We start from the raw sequence: 13,766 nt of genomic DNA, 5'->3' as shown, positions 1-13,766 counted from the left end.
CATCTTTACCTGTGAGAGCATAAGTGAAGATGCCATTCTGATGTGCCCCACTAATCGCTTTCCATGGACTGTCTCAAGTTTGTGCCTGTCAATGGGCATAGGCATCTTCACTTTTGCTCTCACAGGTGAAGATGTCGTCTAGCATGCTTTAGCTAAACATCTTTATTTCTTTAGCATAGATTAAGTTACTTGTTTAATTCATATTAATCACTAAGGGATTAAGAAAACATCATGGAGAAAATGATTTGTGGAGGAACGAAAATAGACAGAGAAGTGAAAATGGAAATGATCAAGACATTCAATAATTCTATTTAGCATCTGATACATGGTTGTGAATGAAGAGATTAAGAAGACGAAATACAATTGATGAATGAGAGTTACAAACAAATACAAATAAGCGCCAACGTCTTGGCACGGATCTGGAATGGAGAATCGCTTGTCGGCATTGATGGAGTGAATGGAAGGATGAGCTTCCCTCTCAGGCTTGCTCAACCGGTATAAGAGATCTAAGTACAGAGCTTCTTGGTGGGGATTCGGTAGAATTGCACTGAGACTCACCTCTCGGCCTTGTCTCTTCTCTTCCCGGATTTCCTCCGATCAGCTCTCTCTCAATAGCCTCGTATCAATTATACCCCCTTATCAAGTATATCTTCAATGAATTCTTTGAAGGTATTTATAGGCTGAAGGCTTTAACTCTCTGACTTGTGGTTCTCACTTTATTGTTATGGAAAGTCCAAAAATGGTGGAATAAATATTCCTTTTATTATGCAATCAGTCCGTCGAATATGCACAACGATTAGTTGTACACGTGTCACAATCCTCCGCGTTTGCGTTGCTCATTTTCATCTTTCGATCGTGTGTCTGCATGCGGTGTTGTTTTTATTACCGCATGCGGTTGAAGTTCAGATCTGGATCCACTATCGCATTACACCGTCATTGCGTTGATCGTCTCTTCAGTATTGATTTGATGGGCGCAATGCGACGGAGATACGTTGTTTAGTTTCTCTCTGAGCCTTGATCGCAAGCAGTTGCTTGGTTTCCTGCAAAACAGACTTGAAATATCCTTTTCTGCCATCTTAATGGTCTTAGTGGGTGTATTTGCGATAATTTATAATTATTGTATTTCTTAGCTAATTTTCATACAATCGACACATATTTTCTCTCTTTAGGCCACAATATCTAAATAAGGCAGCATAAATAACTTGTATTTCTACAAGTTATCAATCACCATTCCTTGAATCAAATTCATCATTGCGATCATTTGGTTTTGTAATGAAACAATGGCACCATTATTTGCATCGGAATCTTTGAGTCTTAATCTCTGGTCACTCTCCCTCTAGTCTTCATGGTTCTTAGAGATGCGGTCCAGAATATTCTTTGCCTCCTCATAAGTTTTGTTAAGCAGACCACCAGCGGCTGCTGCATTGGCAACGGTCTGCGAAGCAGGATTCAAACCGTGATAGAAAATTTCCATTTGAAGGCAGTCTGGTAGCCCATTATGCGGACAATCCCAGCCAACCGTTTAAAACCTCGCCCAAGCATCGCTGAGCAATTCGTCCATATCTTGTTTCAAAATTAGTAATAAGCTTTCTTCGTCTTGCCGTTCTCGATAGGTGGTAAATACTTTTTCATGAATTTCTCCACTACATGCTCCCAAGAAGTAATCTTTCCTGTTTAAGCGAATAAGCCCATTTCCTAGTCTAATCACAAAGAGAAAATGGGAACAACGTTATTCGAACTTCTTCAGTGGAGATGTTTGTGAACATAAAAGTACTGCAGATTTCAATAAAAACATCAGAGGTGAGCGTGTGGATCCTCGCCACGCCTTCCTCCGAAATTGACCTGTGGTCTGGATCATCTGCAGCATCACCGGTTTCATCTGGAATTCATTTCCGTGAAGGGCAGGCCTCATGATTCCCAGAGAGAAATCATAGAGGTTTGGTGATGCATAGTCCCTAATGGGCCTATTGCGATCGTTTGCCAATAGAATCGGATTCGCCATGACATTATTATCATTTGGTGCTCCACCTCCAGGCTGCTCCGCCATCTCTTCTTTATCGGATTATGGTTCCTGTTGGCGGTCATGTAGTCTACTTCGAAATGTTCTCTCAATCTCCAGGTCGTAGTTCGCCAGAGATTGAGAGTTTTGTAAAGAAATCACAAAAATTATCGTTAACACAAAAAAGTCCCCGACAATGGCGCCAAAAACTTGATGCGTTATTTTATGAATGGAAATATGGATGATATGCATTGATGGATTGCGTTGTGCACTCAAGTTTTCCAAGCGGAATTCAAATGTAAATTCCTCTGAGTTTCTTGGTAAGTCTAGGGTCGAACACAAGGACTTGTGAAAATAGTTGCGTTGGTAATGTTTATGAAAACTTTGTGGTAACCAAGTAAATAAATAAAGTGTGGGTGTGTTGTTGCGTTGATGAAAAAGAAGTAAATATAGGCGGCAGATTTGAGAAAGATAGTTGCGTTGTTAGATGCAATGAGTATGCGATGAACGAGTTGAGAAGCTCTTTAGCTAGTGTTACTCAGGAATGCGTCAAACTTTGTGATCATGTTACAACCATGCACAACAAGTCATTTCCCAATATAAATGCGATGCTCCTAAGTATAGGACGCATGTGTTGAATGCAAAATGTCCATAGAGCTTATCCCTAAGTCTCTAATCTTGTCCTATGAATTAATGCAAAATGCATGAAAGCAAGGTGACCACATACAATCATATCTTATTGCTAAGATGCATGTGATGTATTAATAACAAATAGTGCTCATTCCTAAGCACCTATCTCCCATTTATGTGTTCTAATCTGGTTCTTCCAAACCTAGATTCTGACCTGACCTTCTCAAGTCTTGATCCTGTCTTTAGACTACCCTTCCGAGTATCTCTAATAGACGAATGAAGCATACATAAACAAGATAATCACAAAGATGAAGATTCCCTTGTTATGCTAGCTAACTACTTCTCAACCCATTCAACTAATTTAGCTACTCATGCATAAATAACAGAGAGTGAACAGATATAGAGAAAGACATTCCATTCTTATAACTGAGTTGAGTAAAAAATGACAATGGAAAGTAAAGGTAGAGAGCTTGGTAGCAATTCCTTGCTAACCGAGGCTTTTTACACTAAATCTCTATTTTGATCTACAAATGTTCCCGCTTCCACAGGTGTTGGCCCTCTCTCTGTCTTGGAGCTTCCTGTGCTTTCCCAAGCTTACCGGAACTATTTACTGGCACACCTTCTTCCTCGCATCCACCTTAAAATGAAAGAAAACTATGGACAGAAGTGTGAACTTATAAAGTGATGAAGTAATCGACTACTTAACCCCTTCTCTGAAGAATGCACTTGGTATTTATAGAGTTTCCATGGTGAAAGGCAGCTTCTCTCTCCCAGTTGTACAGATGGGACAACTTTAATTCCTCACTGATGTGCCGGATAATTGTCACCAATAAAGCTGAATTTACTTCGTGACCGTTATCGGCTATCAACTTAGTTTGGATCTGACTGCCGTCAACTTTTTATCCCATCGCTCTTAATTATCCTTTCACCTGGATGTGTCCACCATGTTGCGCTGACCAAGTCACAGTGATTCTTCTTGGGCGAATGTTTGCGAGCACAATCAATGCAAAGTCTTGTGGTGAAGTTGTGCTCGACCAATGTATTCCTATGATCGCAATCTCTGCATTGCGTCAATGCATATTCTGCACAAAAATTTAATGATCAACTACTCTAATGCATTGGACGCATGCGACCGTAATATTATAGAATTTATGCTTAATGGACGCAATTTAACATATTTCATCAACGCAATCCAACATTGTTTAAGAACTTAGTACTATGATAACGTGCATTTCTGCCCGTTATCAGTCATCTAATTCTGTAGTGAAGTAATAGCACCATTACTTGCATCGTTATCCTTGATTCCCAGTCTCTGATCACTCTATCTCCAATCTTCATGGTTCTTAGAGATGCGATTCAAGATATTCTTAGCCCCGTCATACGTTTTTTCAAGCCAACCATCAGCGGCTTCCGCATTGGTAGCAGTCTACGAAGCAGGATTCAAACCATGATAAAAGATTTCCATCTGATGGCAGTCTGGCTAACCATTGTGTGGACAGTCCCAAACAAACCTCTTAAACCTCGCCCAGGCATCGCTAAACGATTTGTCTATGTCTTGTTCAAAATTTGTTATGAGTTTCCTTCGTCTAGCATTCTCAGTAGGTGGAAAATATTTCTTCATGAACTTCTCTACGACCTGTTCCCATGAAGTGATCTCTCCCGGCTCGAGGAAATACACCCATTTTCTTGCCTGATCACAAAGAGAAAATGGGAACAAAGTTAGTTGAACTTCTTCAGCAGAGATGTTCGGGAACACAAAAGTATTGCAGATTTCGATAAAGCTACGGAGGTGGGCATACGGGTCCTCGCCACGCCGACCTCCGAATTTTCCTGTAGTCTAGATCATCTGTAGCATCACCGATTTCATTTCAAATAGGCTTCCATCCAGGGCAGGCCTCATGATTCCTAGGAAGAAATCATATAGGTTTGGTGATGCATAGTCCCTAATGGGTCTATTGCGATCGTTAGCCAGAAGGATTGGATTCGCCATGATGTTGTTTTCGTTTGGTGCTCTGTTTCCAGGCTACTCTGCCATCACTTTTTTGTCTGACTGTTGTTGTTGGCAGTCTCTTAATCTTCATCTGAACGTCCTCTCAATCTCTGGGTCGTAATTCGCCTGAGATTGAGAGTCTGCAAAGAATTCAGAATAATTACCGTTAGCACACTATTTTGCCGAAGTTCCCCGCCAATGGCGCCAAAAACTTGATGCGTTATTTTATGATGTGGAATTGTAGATGATATGCGATGATGAAATTGCGTTGAGCGCTCAAGTTTTCTCAGTGAAATCCAAGTGTAAACTCCACTGAGTTTCCTAGTAAGTCCAGGGTCGAACTCAGGGACTTGTGAAAATAGGTTGCGGTGGTAATTTTTATGAAAACTTTGCGGTAATCAAATAAATCAATAGTTGTTAAGGTTTTTGTTTGTGGTAATGAAAAAATAAACAAATGCAGCAGAGTTTGAAAAGAGTTGAAAGGGAAATGCGATGAGTATGCGGTGAACGGGTTGAGAAAAGTTTCGGCTAACACTTCCTACGATGCGTTCATGCTATGCGATCATGCAATATGCATACAACAGTAAACCACCTCTCAGTGCGAATGCCATGGCTTCTAAGGCTAGAACGCATGCGATAAATGCGATAAGTCTATAGGACCTACACATAAGCCTCTATTTTTATTTATGCGATGACAAAATGACACACACAAATAAGACGACCACATAATATCATTCCCATCTCTAGGATGCATGTGATGTAGGTTGACAAACAAAGCTTATCTCTAAGACCCTATCTCTTATTTATGCAATTATAATCCTTCTCTCTCGAGTCTAGATTCTAACTTTGCTCTCTCAAGTCATTAGGTTCTTTCTTTAGACTCTCTCGAGTAGCTCTAAAGGGGTATTTGGCACAGCATAACACAAGATAATGGCAAGCAATGAACTTCCTAGGTCATGTTAGCTTAGTTCTTCTCAACCCATTCAACTAGTTTAGCTACTCATGCGTGCTAAGAGAGTGAACAGATGTAGAATAAGAACTTCCATTGTATAAATATAAAGATGAAGTACAAGATAACAATGTAAGGATAGAATAAAGAGCCTAGTAGAATCTCTTGTTGCCCAGGCTTTTACACTATTTTTCTACTCGTGTTCAAAAGATAATCTCGCTCTCGCGAGAGTCGGCCTGCTCTCTGCTTCTGCGCCTCAAGGTTCTCTCTCGAATTTCCCTGAGCAATCTCCGGCGTCTTTACTCTTCTCTTGCTCCGTGATGACATGCAGAAATGCATCTCATCTTAGGCCTTTTACTTAGAATTATGAAGGTTGTTAGGCAGAATATGCGTCGATCATGATAGAAATTCACAAGAATATGAGCTTGCGTCGACCAGCATGTCGAATCTAAGTTAACCCAATATTTTGCGTTAATTATGCATTCAATGTTCTATTTTTGTAGCCAATGCAGGAAATGAATGCAAACACGAAAATCGGACCATCGCATAGACGACCGCACGTGGAGAAACACTCCATCGCAAGGCAAACACATCGATCAATGCATGGATGTTGCGGTAATCAGCCGTATCGTCCATCGCATGGGAGTTGTGCTCGTCAAGCGGTTGCGGTCATCATGTAGAGTTGCAGTGTTAAGAGAGTACGACCATTGAATGATTGCGACTACGTGACAACGCATTCTAATGGGATCAACGTAAGGTAGGTGGAATGAACGCATCAATGAACCTACCTCAAGAAAATCCAAAGCTGATGTTGACATTTCACCTACTACGCCGTTAGTGGCAGAAGTTCAAAAAAGGACTAACGCGCCAAATGTCAGACTCAGAGCAGTCCAATTAATGCTGTCGACGATCCAAGCTCTATAAATAGAGGCCGAAGACCTGAAATTCGATCATCCGGAGATTATCGCTCAACTAGGGATTTTGCCCGCGATCCAGAAAACGCGTGAAAAGATCACTGAGAGTTCTGCACCTCCTTCATTCATTCCGAGTGACGACCGAAGCCTTCGACTGGAGTTAGATCTCGAGAGAGTCAGCTCCTCCGCCCATCCATGACACCACCGACAGCCTTGACGCACATCCGCTGGAAGCAAAGTTTTACTTCTAGCTGGTCATTTCTTTTCCTTTGTTTTTTCTTTTTGAATTAAGGAATTAATACAATCTGTTTACAATGCACTTCTCTATTTCCTTCAACTCCATCTCCATCTTCTTGCTTAGCATCTTTACTTTCATTACAACACTTAGTGGGATTTCTTGGGTATTGCATACTTAGTCATGTGGATTAAGGATATGAAACATATAGCAACCCGCCGAGAGGTGTGCATTGCGCGAATATGTGAGTAATCTTATTTGCTTAGTGTGAAGCTGCTGCAACACCTATCTATGGGCTAACGCATTGCTTGTCTATGAGTGAAGTCAGCAACAATCAACTGCCTGAGAGGGTAAGTGGTTGGATGCATTAAGCAAGGTATGCATTGTTCACTAGGGATGGTAACAATCTTAGGTCAGAAAAGTTTATTCGATTGTCTTGTATTATGTATGTTTCATTCATCCATTAAGGATACTCGGGAGGGTAGTCTAAGGACAAAATCTAGGCTTGGGAAGGTCAGGTCAGAATCTAGGCTTAGGAGAGCCAGATTAGAACACATAACACAAGAGATAGGTTCTTAGGAATGAGCACTATTTGTTATTAACGCATTACATGCATCCTAGAGATAGGATACAATTGAATGCGGTCACCTTGCTTTCATGCATTGTGCATCATCGCATAGGACAAGAGTAGAGTCTTAGGACTAAGCTCTATGGACACTTTTGCATTCAACACATGTGTCCTAGAATTAAAAGCACCGCATTTCCATTGGGAAATGACTTGCCGTGTATGGTTGTAGCATGATTGCATGGATTACATTGACTAGGGTTGCCCTTGAGATCACTCTTAAGTTTTGCAATGAAAACATCTTCGCATTTTATCCATTTTCCCATTCATTTATTTCATTGCAAGGTTTTTTGATCTCTACTTTTCATGCATATTCTCATTGAATTATCTAATAGATAGGAGTAGGAGTAGGATTAACATAGCAACATCCCCTCCATTCTTTTATTCAAACCACTGCATGCACATCACCGCAAACATATAGTTATAAGTCCCTGTGTTCGACGTCGGATTACCTGAGAAACTTGCGTTCATGTTATACTTGGCATGAATGCAAGAAAACTTGTGGCAGGACGCATGGTCATCGCATACATTCATTAACACAATTTTTCATTCCAACGCATGACCATCGACGCATGACTATCAACGCATATCTTAGGAACATGCATCGCCTAACGTGTCCAAGGGAAGTTGGTTGTCGAGTAAAATTGACTTCCAAAATTGACTTCCAATTTACCATCACCACTCTGCCTTAAAATAAAAAGGAAAAATTATGGACAAATACGTGCTGAGCTAACTAATCCGAACTTATGAATTTTTCGAACCCCTTTTCTGAAGGATGCCTTTGGTATTTATAGAGCTTCGGGGTGAAGGCGGCTTCTCTCTTATGATTGCTTAGATGGGATGGCTTTAATTCCCTGACTGATGCGCTGAATATTTGTCACCAAAAAGCTGAATGTACTTTTTATCATTAGTGGCTATAAGCTTAATTCGGATTCGACCGTCATCAGCTTTCTGTCCTATCGCAATTAATTATGCCTTTCACCCAGATGCGCCCACCAAGTTATGCTGACCAAGTTGTGGCAATCCTTCTTAAGCAAATGTTTGCAAAAAAAATCACCGCAAAGTCTTGTGGTAATGCTGCGCTCGACCAATGATTCCTATGATCGCAATTTCCACCTTGCGTCAATGCATATTCTGCATAAAAATACAAAAATCAACTGTTCCTATGTGATGAACACATGCGACCGCAATGTAATAAACTTAATGCTTTTTGGATGCAATCTAATACATTTTATCAACGCAAGCCAGCATTGTTTAAGAACTTAGCACTATGATAACGTGCATTTCTGCCCGTTATCATCTACAGATGGAAAATTTCTACCAGGGTTTGAACCCTGCATCGCAGACGGCTGCCAATGCGATAGCAGCTGGAGGTCTGCTCGACAAAAATTACGACGAAGCTAAGAATATACTTGCTCGCATTTCGAAAAATCATGAAGACTGGAGAGAAAGAGATCAAAGACTAAGAATTAAAGACAGTGACACAAATAATGGGGCCATCGCATCCCTACAAAACCAAATGACTGCAATGATGAATTTAATACAAGGAATCGCAATCAGCAGCCTAGGAACGCATATGGGGCAAGTCAACGCAATCAATCAAGCGAACGCAAGTTATGCCACTTGCAGTGAAGGCCATCCAATAAAAGAATGCCTGAGGAACCCACAATCCGTTTATTTCATGAAGAATAACCAGTTTTCCAATACTTACAACACTAGGTGGAGAAACCACCCCAACTTCACGTGGAAAAATCAACAACAAAATTTTCAACCAATGGCGCAAAAGGAAGGACCACTAGGATTTTTCCCGCGAACAAACGGTCAAACGCAATATCAAGCTAGTAGTTCGCAGGCACCGCAATCTTCATCCTTGGAGAGCTTACTGAAGCAGTATATTGAAAAGAATGAAATAGTGCTTCAGAATCAAGCGATGTCTATCCGCAATCTTGAAATTTAGATAGGACAGATTATGGGTGAACTCAAAAGTAGACCACAAGGGGCACTACCGAGCTCAACAGAGCTCCCGCGCAACCTAGGAAGTACGGGAAAGGAGCAATGTCAAGTTGTGATGTTGCGAAGCAGAAAGACAGTGGCAGATGAGAAGAAGAAGCCAAGAAGGACAGCCCTAATTGTGATGGGACAACAGACCCCATTAACTCAAGAAGAAACAGAAGAACAGGAGATGATGGAACCGAAAATTGCATTCACTTCGAAGCCGAAAGAACAGGGAACCGTGAAAATACAGCTACCACCATTCCCTCAGAGACTTAAAAAGAAGAAAAATGAAGAAGTACAGTATCAATGCTTCATGGACATGATGAAACAGTTGCATATCAACATCCCTTTCACTGAAGCGATTAAACAAATGCCAAAGTATGCGAAGTTTCTAAAGGATATGGTGACGAAAAAAAGGAGCACTAGTAAGTTTGCAACAGTGGCATTAACGCAAAGAGCAAAAACCATTATTCCACTGAAAATGTGTGACACTGGAAGTTTCATAATACCCTGCTCGATCGGAGGGTTATATATTGGTCAAGCGTTTGCAATCTCGAGGCCAGCATCAACTTAATGCCCCTTTCAATTTTTAAGCAGATGAATGTGGGACAGCTAGCGCCCACGACGATGACTCTCCAATTAGCTGACAGATCCATTGTGCATCCAGAAGGGAAGGTGAAGGATGTCCTGGTCATGATTGACAAATTTATCATACCGACAGACTTCATCATCCTTGATTATGAAGCGGACAAGGATGTACCCATCATTCTGGGACGACCATTTTTATCCACTGGTCGTGCTCAGATTGATGTGTATAAGGGAGAGATCACACTGGGCGTGGACGGAAAGAAGATCAGGTTTGATATTATCAAAGCCATGAAATATCTGGAAGAAGAAGACCTCGATGAATCCGATGATGAACCCAGTTTATATGAAGAAGAAAAGTCTGAAGATAAAGATGAAGATGAGGATGCGACCGCATCCATAGTAGCCTACAATGCGATCACAGAAACAGCAACCAAAGAAGAAAAGCTGACAATGAATGAAGAACGAAAAACACCAAAACCATCCTTGGAATAACTACCGACAGTAGAGTTGAAAACCCTTCCAAACCACCTAATGTATGCTTTTCTAGGGCAGAATGAAACGCTACCAATAATAATTTCCTCTGCACTGCAAGACGATCAAGAGAATGCACTATTGAGCATCCTAAAAGAGTACATAAAAGCAATATGTTGGATGCTAGCAGACATTAGAGGAATCAGACCCACATATTGCATGCATAGAATACGTCTCGAGGACAATCAGAAAGGATCAATCGATTATCAACGCAGACTCAACCCTGCGATGAAGAAGGTCGTGAAAAAGGAGATAATCAAGTGGGTGGACGCAGGGATTATCTATCCAATCGCCGACAGCATGTGGGTCAACCCCGTGCAATGTGTGCCAAAGAAAGGAGGGATGACGGTAGTCCCAAATGCAAATAATGAACTAATACCAATGAGGACTGTCACTGCTGGCAAATCTGCATGGCACTACCACAAACTGAATGCGGCGACAAAGAAGGATCATTTCCCCTTGCCTTTTATCGACCAGATGCTAGACCGCCTAGCAGGAAATGATTACTTTTGCTTCTTGGATGGATATGCCGGCTATAACCAAATCATGATTGCTCTTGAAGATCAAGAGAAAACCACATTCACCTTCCCCTATGGAAGATTTACGTTTCGACGCATGCCATTCGGCCTATGCAATGCGCCGAGCACTTTGTAGAGGTGTATGATGGCCATCTTTTATGAGTATCTTGAAGATTCTGTAGAAATTTTCATGGACGGCTTCTTGGTGTATGGACAAACATACGGCACAAAGTCTCCAAGGATGGGCTGGAGGTAGACAAGGCAAAGATTGAGGCGATTGAAAAGCTCCCACCTCCAACAAATGTGAAGGCTATTAGGAGCTTCTTAGGACATGCTGGCTTTTATCCACGTTTTGTGAAAGACTTTTCAAAGATTGCACGAACATTAAGTGCATTGCTGGAGGAAAAAAGAAAGTCTGACTTTGATGACCAATGCCTCAACGCACTCAAAATACTGAAGAACACATTAATAAACGTACCTGTGTTGATCGCACCGGACTGGACACAACCCTTTGAACTAATGTGCAACGCAAGCGGTTATGCGATGGGCGGTGCTGGCGCAAAAGAAAAAAACAATACTACACCCTATCGCATATGTGAGTAAAAACCTGAACCTTGCTCAAACAAATTACACTACAACAGAAAAAGAATTGCTTGCGGTGATATTTGCATTGGAAAAATTCAGAGCTTTCTTGCTGGGATCCAAAGTGATCGTTCACACTGACCACTCAGCAATCAAGTACTTAATGATAAAGAAAGATGCGAAGCCGAGATTGATTCGATGGGTTCTCCTCTAAGAATTCAACATGGAAATCATTGATCGCAAGGGGACGGAGAACTAGGTTGCTGATAACGGGCAGAAATACACGTTATTATAGTGCTAAGTTATTTAACAATGAAGGTTTGCATTGATAAAATATGTTAGATTGCCTCCAAAAAGCATTAAGTTCATAACATTGTCGTCGCATGCATTCATCGCATAGAAACAGTTAGTTTTTATATTTTTATGCAAAATATGCATTGACGCAAGGCAAAAAGTACGATCACAAGAAATCAATGGTCGAGCGTAGCATTACCGCAAGGCTTCGCAGTGATTTATGCTCACAAACATCTACTTAAGAAGGATTGCCGCATAGAGCCGGCGCAACTTGGTGGGCGCATCTGAGTGAAAGGCATAATCAATCATGATGGGATATAAAGCTGATGACGGTCGAATTTGAATTAAGTTGACAAGCCGCTAATGATAATAAGTACACTCAGGTTTTCGGTGAAAAATATTTGGCACATCTGTTAGAGAATTAAAGCCATCCCATCTGTGCAATCATAAGAGAGAAGCCGCCCTTCACCCCGAAGCTCTGTAAATACCAAAGGCATCCTTCAGGAAAGGGGTTCAGAAAGTTCGGAGAGTTAGAGAATTTTACTTAGATAGTTTAGCCTTGTTCTTAGATTTTCTTTTATTTTAAGGCGAAAGCGAGAGAAGAAGATTGTGCCGATAGATCATTCCGGTGAGCTTGGGAGAGTGTCGGAAGCTTCAAGATCAAAGAGAGGCCAGCTTCTGCGGAAGCAGGATTATCTTTTAAACCGAATAGAGTTTCCAGTGTAAAAGCCTTGGGCAGCAAGGAATTACTACCAGGCTCTCTACCCTTATCTTCCATTGTTATTTTGTACTCAAACTCATCTATAGAAATGGAATTTACTTCTCTATATTTGTTCACTCTCTCTTATTTACGCATGAGTAGCTAAATCTGTTGCATGGGTTGAGAGGCATATAGCTAGCATAACTGGGGATCTTCATTCTATGCGATTATCTTGTATTATGTATGCTTCATTCGTCCATTAGAGATACTCGGGAGGGTAGTCTAAGGACAGGATCTAGTCTTAGAAAAGTCAGGTTAGAATCTAGGCTTGGGAGAGTCAGATTAGAATGCATAATCAAGAGATAGAAGCTTAAGAATAAGCATTGTTTGCTATTAACGCATCGCATGCATCCTAGCGATAGGATATGATTGTGTGATGTCACCTTGTCTTTGTATGCATCTGATCAACCTCGGCTTTGCGTCCTTCTTTGTCATTAAGTACTTTATTATTGAATGATCAGTATGGATGAGTACCTTTGTCCCCAGCAGATATGCTCGAAATTTTTCCAACACAAAAAATACCGCCAGAAGCTCTTTCTCTATGGTGGTATAATTGATTTGAGCAAGATTTAATGTCTTACTCGCATATGCAATGGGATGTAAGATTGTTTTTTCTTTTGTGCCAAAGCTGCTCCCATTGCATACTCGCTTGCATCGCACATTATTTCAAAAGGAAGTGTCCAATCCGGTGCAATCAATACGGGTGCGGTAATCAGCGCATTCTTCAAAACTCGAAATGCGTTGAGGCAGTTGTTATCAAAATCAAATTTCCTGTCAACCTCTAACAACGCACTCAATGGTCGTGCTATTTTGGAAAAGTCTTTGACAAAGCGTCTGTAGAATCCAGCATGGCCCAAGAAACTTCGTACTGCCTTCACGCTTGTTGGAGGTGGAAGTTTTTCAATTGCTTCAATTTTTGCTTTATCCACCTCCAACTCATCCCAGGAAACCTTGTGCCCCAACACTATCCCTCTTTTACCATGAAATGGCATTTTTCCCAGTTAAGCATTAGATTCGTCTCTTCGCATCTCTTCAGTATTTTCTCCAAGTTGGCTAGACAGACTTCATAAGTGTTCCCATGAACAGAGAAGCCGTCCATAAAGATTTCGACAGAGTCCTCAAAATAGTCTGAAAAGATGGCCATTATGCACCTTTG

At 41.2% G+C, this 13,766-nt stretch overlaps 1 protein-coding gene across 1 annotated transcript; it reads left to right on the top strand.

Annotated features, from left to right (window-relative positions):
• The first annotated feature begins 9,311 nt into the window (after nucleotides 1–9,311).
• On the top strand, nucleotides 9,312–9,911 carry LOC120084105. The gene has a single exon (XM_039040006.1). It carries the CDS (start codon nucleotides 9,312–9,314, stop codon nucleotides 9,909–9,911), a length of 600 nt encoding a protein of 199 aa, XP_038895934.1.
• The last annotated feature ends 3,855 nt before the right edge of the window (nucleotides 9,912–13,766 follow it).

Source organism: Benincasa hispida, chromosome 8 (assembly GCF_009727055.1).
Source record: "Benincasa hispida cultivar B227 chromosome 8, ASM972705v1, whole genome shotgun sequence".
NCBI lineage: Eukaryota > Viridiplantae > Streptophyta > Magnoliopsida > Cucurbitales > Cucurbitaceae > Benincasa > Benincasa hispida.
This window is presented reverse-complemented; position numbering and strand designations above follow the sequence as displayed.

Bases quoted from the DNA above. Each gene is read 5' to 3' on its own strand.
- LOC120084105 (XM_039040006.1), top strand. From the start codon at position 9,312: ATGGGTGAACTCAAAAGTAGACCACAAGGGGCACTACCGAGCTCAACA.